The 26,305-nt window shown below is 46.5% G+C and overlaps 1 protein-coding gene across 3 annotated transcripts in view; it reads right to left on the reverse strand.

The window, feature by feature from the left end:
- Nucleotides 1–26,305, reverse strand: part of DOP1B (DOP1 leucine zipper like protein B) — a 1,145,257-nt gene that overhangs the window by 9,784 nt on the left and 1,109,168 nt on the right. For all 3 annotated transcript variants that reach the window (XM_069636119.1, XM_069636117.1, XM_069636118.1), the window contains exon 36: nt 566–695. In XM_069636119.1, coding sequence (XP_069492220.1) covers nt 566–695 — 130 coding nt within the window. The remainder of the gene's footprint in view (nt 1–565; nt 696–26,305) is intronic.

Genomic DNA, 26,305 nt, shown 5'->3' on the forward strand with positions numbered 1-26,305 from the left:
AGACTAAGGACTTTTACAATCCGCAAGGGAGGAACTCGATACAGTATATAAAAAGGAATGATCAAATGTGTCAGGCCCAGCTGTGTCAAACCCCACCGGGTCTGGCAGCAGGTGTGGAGGGGAACCAGCGCAAGAGATCCAGGAGCTGCCGAATGACTGGCCCTAAAGCCTGGCATGGATGTATATTATGAAGGTAGGCCAATGTAAGTGGGAGGCCATCAAGTAACAGAAGACAGTGCATATTGCTGAACTTCCCCCAAGTGCCATCTAAGAACATAGATGCTGGTGTTAAGGTCATGCTCAACAGTCAGTAATCTTTGTCACTACAGTTCAGAGAACACTGCTGCACAACATCTAGCATGAAGATTTTATGCAGTACAGAACATAACACTCTTTAGGAAGACTGTTCTAGGAAAGCTGTTATGTCATACATAACATTTATCATCAACTCGACAGAGAATCTAGGGTATTTAAATATTTTGTATGGCATTACAGATTTGCAAGAATTTCACTGATTCGAATACATGGTCACCGCTAAATACAGGAGCCTGAATCTCAATCTTACCCCATATTTTGGTTTGAGAAGCTCCATGATCCTGACAACATGAGGTTTGCATTCTTGGCGATTTTCCACGAGATCCATTGGAATGTTCAATGTTTCTGTATCTACTTCTGGAACAAATGCCCATCTGTACCTAGAACACAAAATCAGATAATATGTCATACTAAATCATATCTTGTAAATGCTTTCCAAAATATGATTGGCCTGGAAGAAATATTAATCAAATATAGTTGTTACCGCACTTCCTTGCTTTTGTCATTTGTAATCCCATGCACAGGGAATCTTCACCTGTGAGACTGTGCTCACCAACCAACGGACACCTACAACACACGCACAGAGTGGATAAGAATGTGCACGGACCCTCTCTGGAAGATCTTTGCACAGCTAGTCTGGCTTTAACAAGAATTAGTGGACAAAAAGCCTTATGGGCACCTGTGTACTACTTGTCCCAGCAAGCCAAGTGGCACTCCAGTGGCCACCTTGGGCATATCGCTACCTAATGAACAACCACTTCCAGACATGCCTTTGCCACCAAGGATTTCCCCAGAGCAGACCCTTATCCATAGAGTTCTGGAACACTCATTAACATAAACAGCATGAGTTGGGTGGAAGGGCCTGACATATCAAGAGCCCTGGTTACCCCAAGCTAAGTGCAGGCTTCTGACATACTGCTATATTTTGAGTCTTGAAATGTGTACTACAACAGCCTCATATTTCTTTGAATGTGAAGGGATAAAGGACACAGTGCAAACTGGCTCGACATATGATCCATGGCAAGAGGGCTCAACCTAATTGGGGCAATAAATATGCTTATAGCCTGTAACATAAGTGTGCGCTCATAAACCGACCTGTATAATATGTGTGGGCAGCGTTATAATGGCATGATAACTAATTGTTGAAGAAAACTCAACCAATTGTGACAACACTGCTGTCATAAAAAAGATCCTTACCTCCACCAGTGCTGGCAGTGTAGCCTGCTCCATTGTAAATAACGAGTTACCATCAGGCACTTTCCCAGAGGCCTTCAAAACCTCTAATGTAAAACCACTACTCAAAAAAACCCAGCCTCGGCCCACTCTCTCCATCAAGCTACCGCCCAATCTCCAATACCCACTTCACTGCCAAACTAATTGACTGTGTGCCATATAAGCAACTTGGCCTTTTCACTGAAGCCAATAATCTCCTCGACCCACCCCAATCGGGGTACTGACCTGTTAGGGGGCATTAATACATGGCAGACAACTGTTTGATGATTTATCAAAATATGCCATTTCATTCTCAAAATAAATAGAATCATAAATGCCTCACTATCCCTACTCTGCTGAAGATTTCCCTGACTACTCAAAGCTAAGGGAAAAAACTAACATAGGATAACTGGCCCTCACACTAAGCAACAAGTAGACAAAAAAAATATATGGCAATCCAACATGACATGAACAACATGCACAGTTTCTGAATAACCTTCTAATGTCTCAAATCAGCTCTTGATGTTTCAAAGTCGAAGTAAAAGTTTGTTAACCAAAGTTGCAATGATAGCAAATCTCTTCTCCTTTCCAATTCCACCAAATAGCAACAATGGTAATCCCAGGCCCAATGCTTTCTCACCTCTTCAAGAAGATTTGCCACAGTTCAAAAAGACATGCAATACCCACAACTGTCAGTGATACATAGTTCTTGGTGAACACTTAGTATTTCCTTAGTTACAGTTTTGGAATTCACAATGGTTTATTTCTCAGGATGACTTCTCAGTGCTGCTGATTCCACTTCAACAACTTCTTTTCTACTTGATTCACCATGAGCACAAACACCTTTACCTCACAGTTCCTCAACCTTGTTTATACTATTTCAGTGTTGCATCTACTGACAACCAGATGTACCACCACAGCTTCAGTACTTGGGACCATTACCACAGCTTCAGTGATTTGTACTTCTAGGCAGCCTTCGACAAGATATGCTTTAAAGTACTTCAACACCTTCAAGTAGGCAAGGCACTCTTCCTCTGAATATCTCTCTTCAAAAGGGGAAGCCTATTTACCTCTCTTGTCCGTCTGCCACAATAAATACCTAGGTTTGCCTTTAAGACTCACTTCTCCCTGTCTTCCAGTCTCTGGCACTACAGGTTGTGTCCACTTCAAAATAGCCAGTTTCCCTTCTACAACTTTACCTGCGCCTTTCTGGCAGCTATCAGCCCAAGTAATTACCCAGAAGCCTTGGTGCCACTCTCTTAGCTTCAGGTAATGCTTGCACACTTGTATCCTAGGCCAATTGAACTGTTATCAAATTCACAGTACAGTTAGATTGCTTTTTAACTCGGCTTGGTCAATGCTTGGTCTCTTCTTTTTTAATATATACACTTGAACTTCTTATATATGAACGGTATGCCATGTTAAAGTGAAGGATAGCGTTCAGTCCCAATTTGGGAATCACAATTAGGCACATGCGACCACTCCTTGATGTCGTTATCACAAGGTAAAAGTTTCAGCAATTGTGTTATCAAGGTTAGGTATTCGGTATTGGTCTTAGCAACGTTCACTCTTCTCAGTTAGTGACACGCAACAACTCTTCAGACAGTAACAGTCTTTTAAAGGTTGAAGAATGCATTTAAGCAGCGTTTGCTTTCCAAGCGAGTAAAATAAATTCCATATTATACCCGAGTGATACATTTCCATTATTCAGATATTTCAGCTTCAATAAACAACTTCTACTTGCTTTAACCCATATGCAAGTGAATAGGGAACTGGATACTGTTGCCGGCAATGCTTGCGCAAGGTATTAGAATGCTGTGCTTCACTCACCAGCGTCTTTAACACTTGTTCTGCGGGTCGTACTGCTTCCATGACTTCTGCCACAACTTCTACTGCTTCTGGCTTCTTAGGGACCCACACCATTCATCCCTGAAGGTGACTCCTGTTCGGCCACATGTTTATAGAGGGCCTCTCGTTGCTGAGACCCACGGCTCGACAACTGCTCCTCGGTCTCCAGCACGTTTGACGCGTAGCAACCACATCAATCATGCTCACATGGGGAAAGAGAGCTCTCCTGCATACCTTCCACTGCACTGCCTCTGCACTTCAGAGTTTGGGGGAATAGGACCCTCTCAGAACAAGCAAGTGAAATCGCTGTTTCCACATACCGGCGTCTCTCTTGTTCTCCCACTTCTGCTTGGTTTGCCAACCTCGTGTCTTCTGCCTTCTTCCTTCTGCTACTACTGCTACAGCTTGCATTTCAGTCACAGTTACAGCTCCTTTCAATTGCCTGCACCTTAGTGGGCTTTTATGCCTCCCAGGTTCCTTCAGGTGTGGGCTGTTAGGCTTAATTGCCTGACTACCACAACTGCATGCCTCTTCATCCATCTTCCTCGTCCCAGTACTTCTGGGATTATGGAACTTGTAGTCCCCTTCAGCAAAGTTGCTTCTTTTAACTTCTACAGTTTGGTAAACAGCCATCGGAAGTGTGGGATTATGGGGAAAGTTAAACTGGGGGTTCCCAGTCTTCCTGGTCTGTTCCCCCATGTGATCCTCCCGCAGTACACCACCCAGAGGGTCAAGATCAGGAAGCGTCTGCCTTTCTCTGGCCACATGAGAAGGATCCCAGACCAGGTTTCTGGGAGGAATCAGCACGGATTCAACACAGACCCCTCTGTGGAATGGAATCTTCTTTGGTCTCCATCTGGAACAATCTAAAAAGAAGTGTCGACTCAGAAGGGTGTGCCACACTCATCCTCCTGGATCAATCTGTGGCCTTTCATACAATCAACCGCACAATACCGAAGAGCAGGCTCCTCACCCTAGGCATCACAGATTCTGACCTTAATTGGATCACCTCCTTTATTTCCAATCGCTCACAAATATTTCTCCTTCACCCTTTCTTCTCCTCCCCCTGCTGAGTCACAAAAGGGGTGCCGCAAGCAGCCTCCCTTTCATTGCTCCTTTTCAGCATCTACCTAGGCCCACTGCCAGCTCACACAACCTTACCTTGCTACAACTACGCAAACGATACGCAAATGATTTAAAAAATCCCCAAGACCCAGCCCTCCCCACCTCACCTCGTCTCTCAGACATCGACCATTGGATTATTAACAACCACCTAATCCTCAATCCGGGCAAATAAGAGATCCCAATATGTGGCAAAATCACTCTGATCCCCCAACCGTTACTGTGGTCGGCTTCCCTTGGAGCCCCACCTGCCACCTCCGTCAAAAATCTTGGATGCACCATGGACGCAGAGCTATCCCTCTCCAAGCACATCAACTCTGTATCCAGAACCTGCCACTTCCATCTACGCATTCTAAAACAAACCTTTCCTTACCTCTCTACCCTGAAAGTGTCTCCCCAATACTACCCTTTATCACTTCCCGCCTGGACTACGCCAACTCCCTCTTTTTCAGCGTCCGTGCATGCCATCTCAGGAAACTTCAACGTATCCAAAATGCAGCAGCCGGACTGCTCCTTGCCCTATCGCCCAGAGAACACATCACCCCCCGCACTCACAATTTTGAACTCACTTCCAGTTAGCCTAAGAGCAACCTTCAAAGCCTTGTGCATCACACACCGAGACCTCCATAATACAGGACCAGAGTTCCTTCAGAACAAAATCTTCCACTACCAGCCCCCCAGAAACCTCTCATCGGGCTAAGGTCTCTGCCTGGCTATTCCACCGCACCACTCCACCAGAGTTGGCGGCTAAGCTTTCTCTATCCTAGCACCCACCATCTGGTACACTCTTCCTCTGCACATCCGCCACACCGAAAACTACCTCACCTTTCAAAAAGCCCTCAAAACCTGGCTAGTCACTACATTATCCTGAAAACCCCCTAAAACTTAAGATCACAAGTATATGAACAGTCTCCCCAGGCAGTGGCGAATGCATTTGTGCCGTCAACGACCTCCAAACACCTGACAGTGCTGACTGTTTGCGGCAGCCCGGACCACACACACACACACTATCATACACCTATCATGACCCTGCCTCCCCTCAAGCGCCACTAGCTAAATCACAGCACTCATATATGTAATGTCACAGGATTGATGAATGACTGCACCAGGCATGTACGGAAAAACAGGCAAATCGCAACAATAGTGGTAAAAGCACAGTGGTGTGATAGAACCACCGCCACCATCATTGCAATCGTACGGATTGGGATGCACTGCAGGGAATTCATGGGAAGTCGGCCGCCATGGCCATATCCCGAACCAGCAGGCCTGGTGGGGGTCCCCTGTGCAACACCACAGGGAGGCAATCAAGAACCAGCCTAGCATTGATCTGGAAGGAATGGGGGGCGGTGGGCAGGTATTGCGCAAATATGAACCATACGATCAGCAGCCCTTGGTAAAGGTGCCTCCTTAAAATGATCAGTAAGCTTTTGATATCTGGGTAGACTTACCAAACGACCCACCTAGAAGAACCTGGAAGCACAACCCGTGCGCATCCTGTGGCAAATAGTTGGAGCATAGACTGTCCCTGCTGCTAACTGTTTTTTATCACAGCCGCAAGAGTCGACAGAAGAAGCCAAGTATCTGAGTGTCGGCCCTAACAACAAAGCGCCATCAATGGCGGCAAGGTATGTATAATACACTGCTTAATAATTTTTCCCATTTGCGCCAATGCCTAATTAGTAATTCAAAAAACCACTGGTAATGAGATTAAGAACCACTTGAGCAATCTCATACAAATATCTTTAATTTTCAAATAATAGGTGGGCTTTGCCGACACATGTTTCGACATTTGAAGTCAAGGTCCTCCTCAGGGCTAATAATTCACACTGCAAACGTTCAAGTGTAGACCACTAATCTTCGACAAGAATTTCTAATTTTCAAAATCTCAATCAAAATCACTTCGCGCCCATACTCCAAAAAGCTAATTCACTGACTTCAAATGGTCCTAACAACGCTTCTCAATCACCATTCCTGTAAACATATTCTCATTCCTGTATCACAACATTCCATGTGGCCACATTATAGCTATGTATAATAAACCACTTCACTGGCCGCAGGCATGGATATCCACACACATCAGTATACAGCAAGGACTATGACAAAATTCGATCATGCTGTTCACAATTCTCATACCTACTTATACCAGACTACGCCTCAACACACATGACAGCAGAATGTAGCGCAGACCTATGACGAAATTTGGACACGCTGAACACATAGCAAGACTCTAGCACTGACTCCCCCCTACTCCTCTCAGCACCCATCCACATGCCTGACCGCATGGGTTGCTTCTGTACCGGAGCCTGGCCAGCCCAGCTATGCCTTTTTTTGCCCAAATGCACACACACATCCTAATCGTACTCCATAACCCCCAACACTCTGGACTTCGGTCCTCCAAGGGCGTTCCCACTTACAGCGTATTGAGACAATAATAATGTTATATTATGTTAAAGGTTCTTTTACCAGCGGATCTGTAAGGCAAGGAGGGAGGCGAGTAAGTTAATAGGACTGAGTGGAAAAAAGAGCAAGAGAGCTGTGATGTGCTGTTGACAGCTTCAGTTTGGTGACACCGTTCAGTGAGCATATGTGTGTTTTTTTGTTGTCATCCAGGTGGCCAGGACATGGCCATCGCTTTTGGATCCAGTTCCTGGGGGTGAACCAGTGTGGGAGGATCACCTGGGTGAGGGATCTTCGGGGAGTGGGACACCTGATGGTGAGACGAGTATCCCCCTCCCTATAACACCTTTACTCCATCCTACCAGGTAGGATAACTGGGAACTGTAACCCCCTGGTCCCCCTTCCCTACACAAACACTTTCACATCGAGAGCCCGCTCTAGAAGAAAACAGACTCATACCTGAGCATTGTACCTGACATGTCCCACTACTATGGTCAGCCAGAGTCCGGCAATTACGATTAACAACTCACACATGCAGCTTTTTAACATGACCCAGGTGTATAAAGATAGGGGCTGCGAAGGAGGAGGAAGGTGTTGTATGAGCAAGGCAAAGCACACAAAGGAACAGTATTTTCCATATGGCAGCTGAACGAGGGGAGAAAGGCGGCAAACCAAGAAGGGAAAACAAGGAGGGCGAAACCCATGATCTGTCTGGTTAGAAAATTTTACTTTCCAGAAACCCTCAGATATGATTTTGTAAAGCCGGTAACGAGACTGAAGAAACCTACATTGTGTGTCAGAGATACCCGGGACCCTCCTGTATGACTGGTCGAGTCATGGAGGAGCATCAGACGCTGTGGTACCGTTTTTGGCTCCAGGAGCAAAGCAGCGCCAGAGAAGTTAATAGAGCCGGTGAGTTGTGGAGACCGATGCAAGACCGGTCTGTGTTGAAGTCAAGGGTAGAAGCGCAAACGTTGTATGAAAGGCGCAAGAGCAGGGAAATTAACCTGTGTGATGAAACATGCAAGTAAAGCTCATTTGCAGATGGATGTTTGAACTTTAATATGAAACAGAGAAGGTACCAACACAGCAACAGAGTGGTCCGGCACTGAGCGTGTGTTCAGTCGAAAGTCTCTGTATGTTCTACCCAGCCAAGAAATGGCAGAAACAAAAGAAAATAAGTAAAATTTATGGATGGAGTGAATCAAAATGGTCCTGCGATGGGTTAAGAAAAATCCATTGCACAGTCGAAAGTCTTTGAATTTTGATAACCAAAAGAAAGCAAGAAAGTGTGTTTAAAGTGGTCCGAGCCCGGCTGAGGGAGACCCGTGCTGAACAGTAAACCAGAGAATTTATGAAATGTGGTGAATGTAAAACCCTTAAAGAGAAAGGAACTTTGGTACTTGTTTGTTACGTCAGGTCCTCTGCAGTAAGAGACTTTCATTGGGAAAGAGACTTTGGTGCAGATGGCCCAGATACTTGAACTGCATCCTCGGGGCGGAGAAGCCACAGTGTGTGCGAAGCTCGAGTGTGCCACCTTGCCCTGTGCTGAAAATTTTGGGAAAGGAAACAAACTGCTCAACTATCCTCACATATTGCTTTTTAAATACTTTTGTTTGGCATACATCATTTTCCCACACCATTTGTATTTGGATGTAAGGATTGGGAATAGGTTTATTAGTATAGGCCCTTTTATGTTGAAAAAAACCCCACCACTAGGACTGCATTATTATTTGATGGTGTAGCTTGCTCCCATCCTTAGATTCAGGGTTCAAACACCCTTGAACTGTGATTACTTGTGTCTGTCTACATAGATTGATACCATGCCTTCCTTACAATCCCCAGGCAGAGAAACACCAAATGGGCAAGGGAAAAGATCCAACACGTGTCAGTCACAGCAAATGGCAAATGGCAAGATCACACACACACATGCCAGCAGGGGATGCAGGTAGATGTAGCCATGCACAAGCACTGTTGACAAAATGTACAGTCCGAAAAATAGACACATGATGAGCGCCCATTGTGTGTCAAGGGAGAACAGGATAGGAATCACAGGCCCACCGTACACTAAATAAGCCATCTTGGCAGACCAACAGTCAATGTGCACTCCCACCACCCACATATAGAAGCACACATCAGAGCAAACAGACCAAAGAAGCCGCATGACAAGAAGAAGACACACAATGTAGCTTGAGTGTAATGCAAGGCCACAGACATGACTCTCAGAAGACTAACAACATGCACATCTTTCCCCCAACAGGCACAAAGTCCTCCGACAGTGTCGCGCCAGGAACATCATCTTCAGGTCCAGCAGATGCAGGCAGACCTGTAAGGGCCATGCCACTCGTCAGCAGGCCCGGGCAGCAGGGCAGAGCGACTGGTCCGTCGCAGTCATCAGCCCCACCACCTCCAGCTGCGGTAGCCCCACCACCACCAGCTGTGGCAGCCACACCACCATCATCACCCCGGGCACAGCAGCCACTAGGCGATCGTGGCAGGGACACCACTGGTGATTACTATGACACGTCCTACTCAACGCCATTTTCAGCCCCACGACACCACACAGCTCCCCTCACTGCCTAGCATCCGTTTCCTTGAAGCACACATGCGTGCAATTTAGGATCGCCTCACAGAACTCCCTGGAATTGCACGCCAGCAGCTGGAGATGAGACTGAGGCGGAAATACATGCAGGCTTTCAGCCGCAGGAGTGCCAGGTCTCGAGGCCATGCCACTGCTGCCCTCCTCACCCTTGCCCAAAAAGTGTGTGAGGTCAACGAGATTGCCTCTGCCACAGCTGAGGCCATAAGCCATGCCATGCAGTTGTCCCTGGAACACATGTGGGCTATGGGTCTGACCCACGGACATCGGTCACCACCACAGAGAGCTCCCAACATGGCAGCCCACGGCACTGCTCACAGCACTCCCCAATGAAGTTTGTGAAGAGCCCCATGTCAAAGAGGAGCCGCACGGGACACTGTGCACTGACTGGGTGCTTCATGGGTGTGTTTGGGGAGGCCAAGAGGGGCATATTTAAGGAGGGGGTTATTTAGGGAGGTGGGGTGTTAGGGTAGGGGGACAGGGAGTCTATGGAGAGGTGGGTGTAGGGCTTGTGTGCATTCATGTTGTTAATAAATACATTGTTTTCACCCAAAGCACTTACAGGACATTCCTTGTTTCCAAACAAGTGTTTACTGTGATGGTGCATGAGGACTACAAAGGTGCAAGGGGTGTACAGAGTGGAGGGGAACAAAAAAAGTCCTCAAGCAGTTCTTGGCAGGCCATGCGCCCATCCCTGCCCTCCATGCACACGTGCATGGGCCCGGCTGACGCTGCATCATCCTCCTCCTCCTCCGGTGGTGGAATGTCCAGATCTGGGAGGAGGGGTATGTTGCGCCTGAAGCAGGTGTAGTGCAATATTGCACAGTCAAGGACTACCTGCCCCACCTTCTCTGGCCTGTACATGAGCGCACCCCCAGACCAGTGTAGGCATCTGAAACGTGCCTTCAAGAACCCAAAGCAGGCTTGATGGTCATCCTGGTCCCTGTTCTATGCCACTTCCTGCAGCGTCTGGGGATTACTCAGAGAGGTCATCAGCCCCAGATGCAGTGAGTGTCCAGAGTCACCTGCAAGGGTTAAGGACACAGATGTGAGTAATGATGCTCGGCAGTGGTGTTGCCTGTGACGGCGGCATCTCAATGGTCAGTCTGTGAATGCATGACCCATGTCTCATTGTGCAGCGCTGTTTCACGTTCCAGTCCTTGCATGAGTATTGTACTGCTCAGGGGGAGGGGGGTTTGCAGTCTGATGAGGTAACACCTGCACACAGCTCACGGTCAACACTCATTGCAATTTGGTATATGACTGTGAGGCCGGCATGCCATGGGGGGCAGAGGGGTTTGGTCCTGTGCATTGTCTGGGTTGCACGTGCAGATGGTCTGTGTGGCATGCATGATGGTGTGTGTCATTACTTGTGGACAGAGTGCATGCCAGGTCTGATGACAGTAGTGTCCCCTCAGTAGTTTTCGACAGTCTCTCAGTCTATGTATGGGGGTGTTTTTGGGTGCCTCAACTAATGTCAACGTCATGGGCAACATTGTTATTTGTGGGTCCTGTACCTTGCCTTTGCCTGAGCCCCAGGGCTTACGCAAAGTGTGTGTGGGCCTGGCCACCTATTCCGGTTATACACGTGTCACTGGCTAGGCATGGCTAATTGTGCATCACTGGACTGTATTGTTCCCTGTGATTGTTCCTCTGCCTTGGTCTTCTTTGTTGCTGCATGTCATCTGCAGGCTCTTGGGGTGTCCCAGGACGTACATTTGATGGCCTTAGGTGGCCATGTCTGCCAATTCACTGTCATATCACAGGGGTGTTGCATTTCGGTACCTGAAGTGCATTGTATGTGGAAATCTTGTTGGAATTGAAATGGCCTGGTCAGTGACTGCTACATCTCCAGTCATGTGCTACTTCTGTGTGTTGTGGCCTGTCAATTGAGGGGTGCACTGGTGAGTCCTGCATGTGCAGGGTGCTTTCCAGACATTCATTTGACACATTGTTGCCAACCTCCTTTGCCTGTCTCTCACGCTGCAAGGTAGATGGTATTGTACATGTATTCACCCAACATCCATGCCCTTTGTCCTCTGTGACGCTCAATGTAGGCCCGGCTGCATTCTGTTCCTCAGGATCATTGTGTCGTGGGTTGATCCTGGGAATCAGGTACAGCAGTGCGTGATGGTAAAGTCTGTGTCACAGGTGACCTGGACATTCAGGGAATGGAACTACTTCCAGTAGACTTCCTCTGGGTTGTGGGGGGGGGGGGGCACCAGCTCAACATGTGTGCAGTCCAATGCTTCCACCACATCGGGCATGTCTGCAATTGCATAGAAGTGGGCCTTGGTGGTGTTGAACTGTGCCTGGGTGGTGGGGAGGGAGCTGTGCTGGCCCACATGGCGCAGAAAGGACTCTAGCACCTGCACCAGCACTCTGGAGAAGGCAGGCTGCGAAATGCTGTGCAGCTGGCTTACAGAGTTCTGGAACGTGCTACTGGCCAGGAAGTGCAGGACCAACACCAGCTTTACCAGCAGTGGTATAGTTGACCTGATGCCGATCCTGCTCCCAGTGTCCTCCTGGATGTGGGTCAGGAGGTCCAGTATGATCTCCCTGTTTAGGTGGTACAGGGTTCATATCAGCCTGTCAGTGAGGGCACAGGGTGTGGCCTTTGTGCGAGAGATCACTGCACGCCTCTGTATTGCCATCTGCACCCCCACCTTCCCATCATCCTTCCACCTCCTTATCTCCATGACCTCCTTCTCCATCTGCTGGTACTCCAACCCCTTCAGCTGTAGATTGGCATGCAGCACCTCCAGCTCCATGTTTGCAGCAATGACTGGCAGCATGGTTGAGTCGGGATGTGTTTTGGGGGAAGGTGTGGCCCTATTGTACCCTTCCTGTGTGCATAGGGTTCACCTGGGGGGATTGTGTGCACCTGTGACCTATTTTGCTTCACCTGTGTCCATTTACCGGCTGCTCTGAGGTGTTATCCCTGCCTTGGTTTTGCCAGTATTACCAGCAAATCCAATCTCGTGATATAATGGCGATACCATTGTGGCGATATTACCAGCCCCGGTTTCCTGGCCATCTGGTATTTTCTTTGCCGGTATTACCCACACCAGTAATTCTGGATGATGGCGGCGCTGGGTCTGTAATGTGGGGTTGGGTTGGATAGGGACAAATGTTGACTTAACCTCAGTTCAATTAAGTAATATAGGCACCAGGGTCTCTAAAACGCATCAGTGTATAGAAATGGACTGGCTTTTACTATATGTATTTCACTGGTAATGCTGGCTGGAGAAGTGCGTCAATTGAAAAATCTTTACTCAACAAAAAGTAATGAGGTTCAAACATCATAAAATACATAATATTACATTAAAAAATAAAAAGCAAGAAAATGACAGTTCTTCCATATCCCACATTAATACATCAAAAGCAGTGTTAGCAGAGCTTAAAAATCGAATAAAAACAAATACTAGGAGAGCTATGCTCGCTGCCTAGAACACTTGAGGATTCACAATACTAGTAAAGAGTTGACATATGGCATCATCACGTTGTCAGTATCTTCCTCCTCTGCAGCCATGCTCTATGCAAATAACAGGCAACAGCACACATTACTGAAGGAATAAAACATTGATTTAGAAATAGTTGGGGGCCAAGTGAGTAGATACTAGCCTCCAGCAAGATAGGCCTCAAATACATCTGTTTTAGCCGCAGAGTCGACTTGCAGAGAAGAAGAAAATGTGAAAGTGTGTGCTTGCCAGCACCACACATTGGGCATTTATCAGAGGCCTTCCATGTGTGTGTAAAAGCAGCGATGGGAAACATTCCTAGTCTAAACCTTACATACAGCGATCTTTCGTAAACTGGCATAATTACATTTAAGAAAGCCTTAGGGCCAGACTCCTGCTCATGTTCCAAATACTCGAAGCCCAGCTTTAGTCCCGAGGCATCGAGCAAAAGATGGTCCCATGCCCTTTGCTTAAGACTATGTTTAAGCCAAGTCAGACTGGAAGCACGGAGGCTCTGTGGACTTTCCCAAAACTCGCTAGTTTTCAGGTTGATCAATAGGTTTTTCATATGGGATATACATTTCAAGCGTTTGCATCCATCAAGAGACATAATGTGTAGCAGTGCATCACTACACTGCCTTGGGCAAGGTTGAATCCATACTCTTACCCAGAAGGATACTGGTGTGAACGCTATTTCTGGGCACAGAGGGGTGGTGTCATATTCTAAATGGACATGGGCAGTTGGTGCACTAACGGGTAATGATCATTTCTTCATAAAATAGATTTCCCTAACAAGCATCCTCTCAACATTTGCAACCCCCCTATAGTTCTGATCCATAAAATGCTGCTGACAATGCTGGCTTCTGGTACAATTCCAGTGCTGGTGATAAAGCACCGCTTCCACGATGGGTAAAAAAGGATAAGCTAGTGCTGCTGCTACATTTTTCCAGCGTGAGGGCCGCTCTACTAGTCTGGGCCACCCATCCTGGACTTGGCTGAAATCTTACTCCGAGGTAGTCAAAGCTATTAACCTGTTGAATTGGGTCATCCTCTACCATCAGATTAATTGAAATATACTTCCTTAAATTTGGTCTATAAACCATTGACTTGGTTTTAGACGTGTTCACAGTAAGACAAAGGTATCTACACTTCCTCAATAAAACAGAAAGGGATTGCTTAAGACCATGGGGCGTGGTAGCAATCAGGACTGCATCATCAGCATAAAACAGGGCCGCAAAACTTGGTTGTTGCCAGCTTAGGGCAGTCTTGGCACCCACTTAATAGCGCGTCTATTGGGGCCAGGATACACCCCTGCATATCACCCAAGCCTACTCCAAGAAAAAGTTGTCTGTTCACGTCGCAGCCCATATCGAACACATACTTCTTTGTCAGAGTAAAGTGATCATATAGTCATAAGTACTCTGGTATCTTTAGCTTCATCAGTACCCTCCACAACTCCATGAGTGACACAGAATCAAATGCAGTCCGCCATTCCCGAAATAACACGTACAGGTGCATTTTACATAAGACCGTGTGGTCTGAGCTATGTGGTAAAGCATAAAGCATTGGCCCACTGTTCCCCGACCCTACTGGAATCCAGCCTGATGTATGCTAATCACATCATTGCCATCAGTCCAGAGTTGTAGATGGTTCAATATGACTTCCTGAACAACATCCCGGCCCCGTCTAAAAGGGAGGTAGGTCTATAATTAGCCAGAATGTCCCTTCCACCCTTTGTATACACTGGGACAATGACAGCTTTATGCCAGGCATTGGGAATCCTCCCTGTGGATAATATAGCATTAAATATCTGACAAAGCGTAGGGGCCCAAATAGACGCTCATCTTTAAATCGATCTGTTGGTATTAGATCCAGCCCTGCTGCCTTGCCACTCTTTGCAGCGCCAATTCGCCAATTACATCGTCAACTTCCTTAAGAGTAATGTATGGCACATCTATACCTGGCTTGCAGTGGATGGCTACTGGGAAGGAGTAGAGGAGACACAATAAAGTACAAATTAGAGAAAAGCGCCCTGTATTCTTCCTTACCAATGCGACTTAACCTCAGTTCAATTAAATAATATAGGCACTGGGGTCTCTAAGAAGCATCAGTGTATAGCAATGCACCGGCATTACTATATGTGTTTCAATGGTAATGCTCGCTGGAGAAGTGTCTCAATCTGTGATGGCTCATGTTTGCCAGTTATGAAGGTAACAGATATCCCTTAGAGCCAAATATAATCTGGGGATTATGTGATTATTGCTTGACCCATCGCCTAGGAACTCAGGATGTAGCAAACACATGTCATTGTGTTAACACTGTCATTGTCTAATGCAGGGAAGGGTTCAGCCAGCAGAGCATGACAGAAAAACACTGTTGCTATATTTGGTAATGCTCTTTCTGAGGGATTAGTCCTTTCACCTACAGATTTGTCATTTTAGAAATATCCCCCAGGTGTCAGAATTCTTTTTTTAGCCACCCAATCACTCACTGTGGCTGCGCATCTACATCCTTGGTACCCATCAATCCGGATGAGATTTTACAGGTGGACTATATGGAGCCGGCAGTTCACTATGACGCCAGCTAGGCACAGTTTTCCCCACACTCAGCTTTGGAAATTCCAGCCCACTGCATTTCCTCGTCCCTCCCACCGCCCAAGCCTACTCCCCCACATACGTTAAGGACATTCTTATTTGCTTTTAATGAACTTATAAAAAGAAGGCACTTCTTCCCCTACTGCTGGAGAGGTTTCCCTGCCTATCTAAAGTTGACTGTCGTCAGGAAATCCCAAAGTAAAAATGTCGTTGGTCCAAATCTTATTCTACCTGACCCTACCACTAATATAACACACTCAAGTGAGGACAAGCTTGTTTTCCCTGGTCTTCTGTTATCTTCTGGTAAGTCTCTTTATATCAATGTCTCTCTTTACTGACAAACACGATGATCTTGAATAGTCTCTGGATATCTCCTTGATTAGCTCTTGTAGCTCTTCCACAATACTCTTGGGTCTTTGTACTCTCTTTAGTGCTGTGTCTGTGACAACCTTCCTTGTGATACTTGCTCACACTCTTGTTCACTTGATAGTCTTATCTCATATCTGTTATTACAAGGATTGTATGCCATACTTTCTCTACTCTTCACACATTTGTACTCCCAAGGTAATTTCCCTTCCTTCCATAGTATTATTTCCCAGTCTTTATCTACCACCCAGACAGGGTTATTCATTATTCTCTTTATCTGCTTGGCACACTTCCAGTTAAACAGTTTATTTAATATCTTGTTGTTATTACTGGGACAAGTTTCATTCTCTGTATAATGTAGCCCCGGCGGAATCCTGCTTCTCCTGTTCTCCCCGCTACCTCTCTATATGCAGGTCAATGTTGCAGGGCATTTGCTTGGGTATTCCTCTTTTGTATCTGCGTTCTTGTTCATGCCAGTCTCCCGTTCTCGGCTTCCCCTCTGGCTGCTGCAGTATATGGGTGCTGGCGCCAGGAAGCTGTTTGCTCTTCCTGCTCTGATGGTCTTGGCGTGGTTCATTGGGCATCCTGCTCACCATGATATAGATGAGGTCCTGCCACCACCTGATAAAGGATTCACTCTCCTATTGCACAATGGTTTCTCCATTGTTGAATGCGCCGGTCCTCTGGCCTATCAGACTGGAGTTCTGTGCCTCCTCGAAAGTCACAGGCTCCGCAGCTCGTCTGAGGTCCGTCTCTCCAAAGTGTTATCCCGTCAGGGGGCTTCCCCTGTGTATGATACACTCTCCTTCGTCTGGTTACTCAGCTCGTCTCAGGTAAGTGCATGCCTCATCTTAAAGAGACATCTTTTCCTTTTCCAGGAACCCCAGTCACAGAATGACAACTTGAAGGGCCCTTTTGGCCAGAAAAAGCACAACATTCAGAACCTAAGAGGTCAGACAGGCCAAAGAGTTGGGACTCCTAACAGTACGAGTCAGAGAATGTTACCTCGCAGGGATAGATCGATTTGGTAGCCAGCATCCTGCTGAAAGGAAGTACACATACAGGTAGCATTCCTGGTACCCGAGTCTCTCAGCTGCCAAGCATGAAGGTTGAGTCTTCTCCGACTTGGACAAAGCACCCTGCCCTCCAAATGGGAAAGCAGATCCACCCTTGCCTGGGGACTCCAGCAAGGACAGGTGAAGATGTACAGAAGGCCTAAGTTTGGGATGGTCAGGATGATGGTGTACCCAAGCCACCTCAGTCTTCTGAAGGCTGGAGAGATGACAGAAATCGGAGGGGACACACAGAGCAGATTGAAGTTCCACTCTACAATTACTGTTTCCCACAGAGCTCCCACTGGGGTAAACTGCATTGGAGTAGAACAATTTGCACTTCATGTTGATACTAGAGGCAAAAAGGTCCACTTGTGTGGTCCAACAACAGGCGAAGATCTTGTCCAGAAATTTCTGATGAAGTTTCCACTTATGGGCGACCAATAACACAACAATGTTTACCGACCTGGTCTGATGGCCTTCCAACAGGTAGACAGGTATCTTTCTCAAGAATCCCAAAACACAGTTACAATGCTTCCCTGCACAGAAGCAGCAACCCCACATCACCCCCACTTGTGGTAATAATGTACGGCCACTGGTTTGTCTGTCGGAATCTGAACACACGCGCCCCACGTAGAAGGAAGGAAAGCCACTAGCTCCAGATTGATGGCCTATAGTTCCGGTAGGTTGACCTGTGGTCTTTCATCTGCAGACCACAGGTAGCTCATAGTAAGGTTTTTCAGGTGAGCCCCTCTGCCCTTAAGATAGGTGTCAGTAAAAAGGCTCTCCCTCTGGCAAGCTACTTTGGAGGACCCACCACAGGAGGCCATTGCTTGAGACAGGTCTGTCAAGTTGCCCTGAAACAAACAATGACAGCGATGAAGTCACTGGAGCGACTTCATTCGTAAAAGGGTCTTAGGCACTAGGAAGAGGCAGGTGGCCAGGAAACAGAGGAAGGCAGAGGATGAAACCGGACTCTCGGATCGGATAAACACTGTACCATATGGAAGATGTTCCCAACAATGTCTTCTGGAGGAGAGGCCATGTCTGAGCATATGCACAGGACTGCTCAGATGACCTGGAGTGCTTGAGATGGTATGTCTTTTGACCTTTTGAAGTTTAGTGAAAACCCCAACATGTGTACTGTAGCAGATGAGAAGGGCAGTACAGGCGGACCCACGCCTGTTCAATGAGCCAGTCATCGAGTTAGGTATGGACGTGAATCCATTATTTTCTGCGATGAGTGGCCGCCTCACCCAAACACCTAGTGAAAGCCCTGGAGGTTGAAAACGGTCTGAAATGCAGGACTGTAGACTTGTAAAAGACCATACCAACCACAAACCTCACTCTACCTAATGTTGCTTCCCACCTCATCCTACTCGGTTCTCCCGCCTTCCACTTCTCTCCTACTACTCTCTCTCTCCCTGGAACCGTCATCTGTTGCTCTCAAACTCCAACCTCCCACACTGTAACTCACCAGCTCTGCACTCCTGAACTTCCTATCAATGCTGCTCAGAGTGCTGGAGCTTACATATGGTGTGGGTTGAATGACTCCACCCAGATTGGCTGGAGGTGTCACATGACTTGTCTGGGCATGCTCTGTCACTGGCATGCCTTGTAATTCTGACTCAAGGGAGGAAGTCTTCAAATAGGCTAGCTGTCATCTAGATTCTCTGTATGGAATGTGCACCCTTGGTGATGGGCTTCAGTTGCTGCTCTGCCTGCCTACCTGCCTGTTGCTGGAGGGATTCTCCCATCTGGAGTTCGTTTTGGCTCTCCTCTGTGGCAAGCAAATCAGTGTAATGGCGCCGTGAAGTCCTTTTGGGGTGTGGGGTGTTTGAAATTGAATCTGTGTTTATATTGTAGATATTAATGGAGATGGTGGGTGCAGGAGACTCTTTCGCTGATGGCTGTAGTAGTGAGAGAAACTGAAGCAGAGACTCCTTTGTGAATCTGCCCTTTTTGGGGAGCTGGTGGGGACTCGGGGGTGGTAAGGTCTTCCCAATAGTTTTCCATCTTTGGAATCCATAGCTGCACTTTTCTAATCCACTCCAGGTTTTCCTTCTGCGACAGTGTGGGATTCTACAAGTGTCAACCTTCGCTGTCTGGATTTTTGGAATGGCATTGCAGACTGAGCCTAGTGATATATTGGTCAGGCTGCTTCCCAACTCTGGTGAGCAGTTTACGGTTTTCCAATAGTCACCCTACTCCTCCTGAATCCAGAGTTAATTCTCCATGATTCTTTCTAAGTTTTCCTTCTGCCTAAAAGGGGAATTCTGGGAGCCATGGGTTTTGAATGTTGGGCTTTCTGAAATGGTCAGGTTGACTTGGCCTGGCGACATGACTTCCGAGTATTACAGCTGCTTCAAGACTTTGGGGTTGTCCTTCCCAGGTGCATGTGAGGATCACCACGCGGTCACTATGTTACAAGGAGAAGACTGGGGCTGCAATACCGAGACCTCGGCAGGAGCCACCAGTCTGGGGACCTGACACTGTGTTAGTAATGGAACAGGTGGAGGAGCATAGTCCTAAAGCATTTTTGGCACTGCCTGAAGTATAATGTCCTTAAAGGAGAACATCAACCCAACTAGTAACAAACTGTTTAAATGTCTAAAGGCATTGGGCAGAATTAGCCCTGCAGCTGTTGCAAATCGTGTTGCTTTGTGTTTGGTGTGATAAGTGATTGAGCAGCGATTGGTGCAGATCTGGGAGTCAAGTCCCCAAGTGCATTGTCGACCATACTACCTTTTGTCTGTGGAACTGGCTGAAAAGATGAAGCACACAGAGTATCAATATTTCTATTGGTGGCCTCCCAAATCGAAGGGCCAGCATCAGACGGGTGCTTCCTTCACTGCACTGGTGCTACTCTGTGAAGCAGTGCTGGCAGAGGATTGGTGCACCACATTTTGTGGGTAAGCTCCAACGAGAGCTCTGAGGTTTTGTTACGGGCACTAGGGTATGATGGCTAATCATGCTGATCATGCTCCTTTGTGGTGCTTTTAGTAACCTGCACAGGTATGCTGCGATACTGTCTCTAGGTCACTAATGGTTTCTTAAAAGTTCCACCTGTGAACAAAGTCATTCCATACACAGTCACCTCTGTAGTAATGATGCTGGGAGGTGCACTGCATGCGCTTGCCATAGTAGGTTCTGATTGCACCCAAGGTGGCAACACTTCTGTGCCTTTGTCCGTGAGCAAGGAATACAGCTGACAGACTTACTAGATTTATATATAGGCCCTACTATGCCATGCAGACAATGGGGGTCATTATGACCCCGGCGGTAGCCTTGCCATAAAAAACAGCACAGCTGCTGCTGGAGTTGTGTTTTTTTCCAGCGCCTGGCAATGAGGACTCACCGGGCCATTAGATCCCAGACAAAGAAAAAGAAACTCCCCATTCCCATTCAAGTCCCATCGGACTCCATGGGAATGGGGAGGAAGGACGCACCGGCACTGTGTGCAACAGTGCCGGTGGATCTGTCAAAGTCTACGGGCTGGTCAGACCTGGCGGGCTGAAAGGCACCCCGCTCGCAGAAATCGTAGTTTGCCAGTCCAGAAACAACAGTACCGGCAAGCTTACCGGTACCGTTGTTTCTGGACTGGCAAACTTGTAATGAGGCCCAATGTCCGGATAGGAGCCCCTCCTAGGTAGCATCTGGCAACACCATAGCTGTGTGGCTAATTTTAAACAGCTTGTGCGATACCGCGGGGCTCAGTCCGCTGGTAGGTGTTACTGAAGAGTCAACGATCTTAGGCCCAAAGGACACCAAGGGCCTTTGACTGGTAGTGCGCAGTGACATGCATTTACAACAGCTTTGACAGTTGTGAGGCAACAGTAAAGACAGACAAGTAATCACAGTTCAAGGGTGTTCATTGAACTATTAATGCAGGATGGAAAAACACAACCTAAACCTAAATCTAAGATAGGAGCAAGCGTCAACCATCAACTGATAATAAGTCGATCCTAGTGGCGTTGTGTCGACATAAAAAAGGGGCCTATACTAAGAAAAACCTATTGCCAAGTTCTTGCTCTAAATACAAAAAAGAAGTGTGGGATAGAACTTTCAATAAAGAAAGAGGTGTTCTCAAATAATAAGTCAAGATGTAATTGCCAGTGTTCTCCCTTCCCCACGTTTTCAGCACGGGACAAGGTGGGTCTCTTGAGCACAGCACAAATTAGAACTTTCCCCAGCATAAACTGACAGTTCCGCTCCAGCTATCAGGTTCTCTGATGGCTTAAAAGTCTCTTTCCAATAAACAGCCTTGAGGGCCTGATAGTTCCAAACAAACACACAGTTCTGTTCTACAAATGCTTTTGGTGACGACTTTCACCCCGGGATCCCCCTCTTCTGGTCGCAAATCCCTAGGAGGTTCCTTAATGATCAAGACCCTGAATAGCTATGTTCTCTCGCTTTCGAGGGCCTGTCATGTTCCAAAATAAAGTTCAAACAAAAAAGTTAATTCAACAAATCTTAATGTCCTTTTCAACGTGGACATCCCTCTGCCGGGTTCCCTCTTGTCAACACACTGTTTCTTGGGACTTTGGACTTCTCCCCTCTTTACTGGCATCCCTCCTTCGGGTTCACTCTTGCCGTCTCATTATTCTCTTTTGCTTTTACCTTCACCAATCTTTGAGGTAGCAACTTTTCACCTTTGGATCCCCCTCCGCCAGGCTCCGACCCCACTCGACTGTGGCCTCCCTCCACCGGGTTCACTGTGGCTCTCGATTAGGGCGATAGTGGTTCACGCCTGGTCCCCCCTCTTTTGGGCGCTGACCGCTCTTTACTTTCAATTATGGCGGGATTCACTTCACTTGTTTTCTTTACTGTTTGTAGATCAAAGTCTTTCGATTGTACTGGGATTTTGCTTCCCTCGCTCCTGCTTATCGGCGTAGGCTTGCCCTGTGTATAGTTGACATCTGCTGTAATACACTTGTGCTATTGTTCGCAGTCTTGTGTCCTCTTCCATGAAGGTTCTGCGGGTCTGGGACTAAAGGGGCATGGTCGCTTCTCTCCTCGCCAACCTCTCGATTCCCGCCACCTTTCTCCTTCTCTTGAACTGCCGTGCCTGGTTAGCTGTGCCGTTGTGCTGTCTGCCGTGCTCGTACTGTGCTCTCTTGCTCCACCTTTTATCCCTGTGGGGAAGGGGAAGGTAAAGGAACGTCAAGTGTATGTGATTCTGATCAATTGCCTGACTTTTCTTGAACCTTGTATTGGGACATGTCAGGTAAACGGCTCGGGTGTTGGTCCGTTCGCTAGTGTGTCGTGCAAAAGTGTTTGTGTGGGAAGGGAGGGAGCAGTGGTTTTAAATATCCTACATGGTAGGATGGGGACAGTTTGTGAAATGGGTGAGAATGACTGGGATGGATAACAGAACAGAGGGGATTGTGGGAACGGTAGTGTTCTGTCATAGTGGATTAGGTGTTCGGAAAATGACAATCAGAGGGATGGGATTGGTAGGGTTTGTGGGGCAAACGGAAGTAGCTGGGACTGTGAAATAAATAAGAGAGACTGTGGGAATTGTAGTATTTTACTGAGTAGGTTGTGAGTGCGGGAAATAATAATCAGAAGGACAGGAAGAAAAAGTATTTGGAATATTCAGAGAGCAAACATGATGACAGGGGTTTGAGATCCTAGGGAATCAGTTCTGTACAGAGTGGTTATTGGGTTTGTGTAGCAGAGATTTAATGGGAGGAAGGGGGGCAGATGTGGCACAGCCCATAAAGGCCTCAGATTTCACCCTCCTCTTCTCCTTCCTCTGTAACATACCACGTTTCCCTTTGGGCATTCTCCTGAGGATAACCCTGGGTTTCCCAACCCAGGTGATCTTTCCCTGCTTGTTTGCCTTTAGGGTTGGGATAAGCGAGGGCCAGTCCTTTTGGGACCATCTGAATAAGGGGTTCCCGGGATCTACTTGGGATAGAGCACCCTCAGGTTTCTGACACAGTTCCCTTGGGGACATGCAGATGATGTTTCCCGGCGCTACGTCCCACTGAAAAAAGATGAGCCCAAGCATTTACCCCCTTCCACTCCAGGAACTCCACACACTCCCTCTGAAAAATATAGTGACAAGCCTCTTCCAAATGGGAAAACCTGGATCGCTTTTGCTGTAATTGAATGCTGCTGGGCATCATGCTGTGACACATCCCCATCCCGGGGAGAATATTCCCTGAATTTGGAGAAAAGAGGATGGGACGTAAGAGTACTACAGGACATCGTCAAACCCATAAAATGTCAACATCAAGCACTGCAAGGCCCACAACTAATAATACAACAAAGTAATCTTCAAAATAAAGTAATTTGAACCTCTCAAATAACCTAGGCTAAATAAACTCAAAATTCAAGTCTTTGTGCTGATAAGCCCCAACAGCATTGAGCCCACAGCTAACACAGCTCAAGAATTCTGACAAGCTATTTTACTAAACCACAAAATACACTATGTTATAAAAGAGAACCTCAAACCCCACTTTGTACCTACGCAAGCAGACCCAGCCCTGATAGAGCAACTATTTTTGCTAATATTTCTCTGACTTCAACTACCACCTCTCAAGCCAGACTAACACATCTTTAAAAAAGTACCTCACCAAGCGACATCATCCCCACCAAACCTAAAAAGGATGTGCAGAGCGGCTGACCCTGCTCAACGCATACCGCATGAACAAACATTCAAGGAAGGAATATGCATCAACCCGGTTACAATCGCTCTTTATGAAAATCAATCCTGACTGAAATATCACCAGAAACCACAGACCCATCACAGGCATTTCTCAATTCATATAAAAGACTATGGTAACTAAATTACAAATGCACTTTGACTAAAAAGATACTATTCTCGAGATACGTAATGAAACATCACAAGGCATGGCCAGATCATCCCTCTGCAGTTGCGGAGGCCCTGCACTTTTTCCTCTTTTTCACCTCCTTCTAGCAACCCCAGCATTGCAACTGAAACTGGTGCCCCTCCTGGCTGACTCTAATCCTGGCCATATCCCAAACATTGAAAAACGCTTCGCCCTTCATTATAATGAGCAACATGCAGTACTTTATCTATAATCCCTCTAAACCACCAGACTAAAGCCAAGCCTCAAAATTGTTCTTGTCTTGTATCCTAGCAAGCATGGCATGAAGCTTACTCAAAATTGGTGCTTACTACTTAGTCCATCAATAAATGTCTTTTTCCATCTGCAATGAGATAAAAAAAAAACCACAGCCCAAGTGATGGTAGGCATAAACTCTAGCACTACATACCAGCCTCCACTATGGCGTTGATAAACATGTTTGCTCATTCGTTTACATTTTGTATATTATCAAAAGTGTACCCAGTGATGGTTCAATAATGGATAATGATGTTGGTGCTATAATCACAGTTCTAAGGCTTGGACTCCTAAGACTCAACTCATGCAAAATCTAGCAAGAGGTAGAGATGAAATACCCATATTCCTCAAGGATATAAGCAAACAAATATGTTTTTTTTTTCACATGATTACATTAAACATCTACTCCCATTTTGGTTTTACGCACCGGGTATCGGTCATGAACTCATTTGTTTCCTTACGACTGGACTTTAACATTAGTATACACCTAGGCCTGCCAAACCTTTTAATGCAACAACTGCAAAGTACTTAAAATGCAGTGGCCAAAACATGTTTGAAACCGAAGAAACAAGTTCACATCAAGGGCAAGGGCGGCTGCCAGCCATGACCATTCTTGTATTTTTTGTAATTTCCCCCTTGCAGTAATCTCATTCTATGATTCTTGTCGTTTGTGGTTTGCTGTATTCACCACCACTCTCAAGGGGTATACATTCAAACATTTTCCCATTTTTTAAAATCAGATTAATTCTCCCTTTGTATCTGATTCCATGAGCTCTCTCTGGCTTTTCAATTCTCTGGTCAGATTTTTCTCAGAAGTTCCTCAGTTTGGTCAGATGGTGAATCAATTTTAAAACGTTCCTTCTGTTAAGGATCAAGTTGTCATTTGACTGAAGAAGTCTTTCCAAGCAGATGGTGACTATTCTCGGACAGTCTTTGTGCCTCCTTTTGATTCCCTTTGTTAGAATGGTAATCCATCTCGTCGGACCCACTTTCCCTTTTTTTGGGAAATTGATTTGCTAGTTGGTTTTCTTTTTCCAGTTTGTGTTCCAGAGTTTTGAAAGGACCCTAGGCATCATCAGACTGATAAAATGTAGTCTTTTGAAACTCCACTTTTCTTCCTTTCGATAAGTAATTGTTTTGGCTCGGCGAGCCTATCACTGAGCCACCCTCTTCTGAGATGCAGTCTATTAAATCAGTTAGATCCAGATCTTTGTCTGGACCTCCTTCAGTTTCTGGCTCATCTAATGCCATTTTTTCTTTTAGTTGGACGCTGTCATCTAAACTTAGAATTTTAACTGGATGGGTACTTCTCAGATCAATCTGCAGTAGAGGTTCCTGCCTCATTGCCTGAGGAGTTATGAAGGCTCGCAAACCATTTCATTTATTTTTTGTCCCTCTTTGGATATTTTGGGATTCTTTCAGTTGGAGGGCGTAAGATACAATGTTCCGGTTTCCCTCCTTTTGGGTCATTTGTTTTTGTCAACTATTATAAAGGTTTTGGATTTGGTTTATTGCGCTGTCATTTGTTTTCCCATCGTCTTTGCAGGTGACTCCAATATCAAAACCACCTCTTCGTTGGCGGCGTTGGGAGCTTCTTCACTTTCCCCCGGATCGGGTCTTGTTTATCCTCCCTTGGGGGTCCATTTATGGGCGTGCTCTCTGTCACTTCAGATGGTTTAAACCGTTGTACTTCTACCTTTGTGCCTTGTTGTTCTTGCTCGAAGTTATCTTTATCCACCTTTGATCTGTGTTTTGGGTGAATGACTCCCGATCGGTGTCCTGAGGTCGATTTCCCTGTTTTGATTTTGTAGTGGGAACTTTGCCGAGTTCTCTGCTTCCTTTTCCACTCTTAATTGTGTTGCGGTCTTAAATGTTTACAAGAATATCATTTTGGAATATACCATCGCCAGCAGAGTTGATTGATCTTTAATTGCGTTGTTTAATGATTTGTGTAGTTCGCAAAAAGGGGCCATTGAGATCGTTAAGGAGGCCATTATATTGTTCTGTAAGGCGGTTGAGGCCTCAGATGATAGACAGGCTTCCCTAGTCATTAAGGCAGTCATTAAATTATCCTGAAAGGAATGTATCACCTCAGATGTTAAACGGGCTCCTAAATTCACCACGGATGCCTGTGAAGTTAAGTCTACTAACAGGTTTCTCGAGAATTCCAAGTTTGATGAGTCCAAAAAAGTCCTTACTCTACTTTGGGATCGTTCTTGGTTCTCCTCCCACCTCCATGTATATC

Source organism: Ambystoma mexicanum, chromosome 7p (assembly GCF_040938575.1).
Source record: "Ambystoma mexicanum isolate Mex_15411 chromosome 7p, UKY_AmexF1_1, whole genome shotgun sequence".
NCBI classification, from domain to species: Eukaryota; Metazoa; Chordata; class Amphibia; order Caudata; family Ambystomatidae; genus Ambystoma; species Ambystoma mexicanum.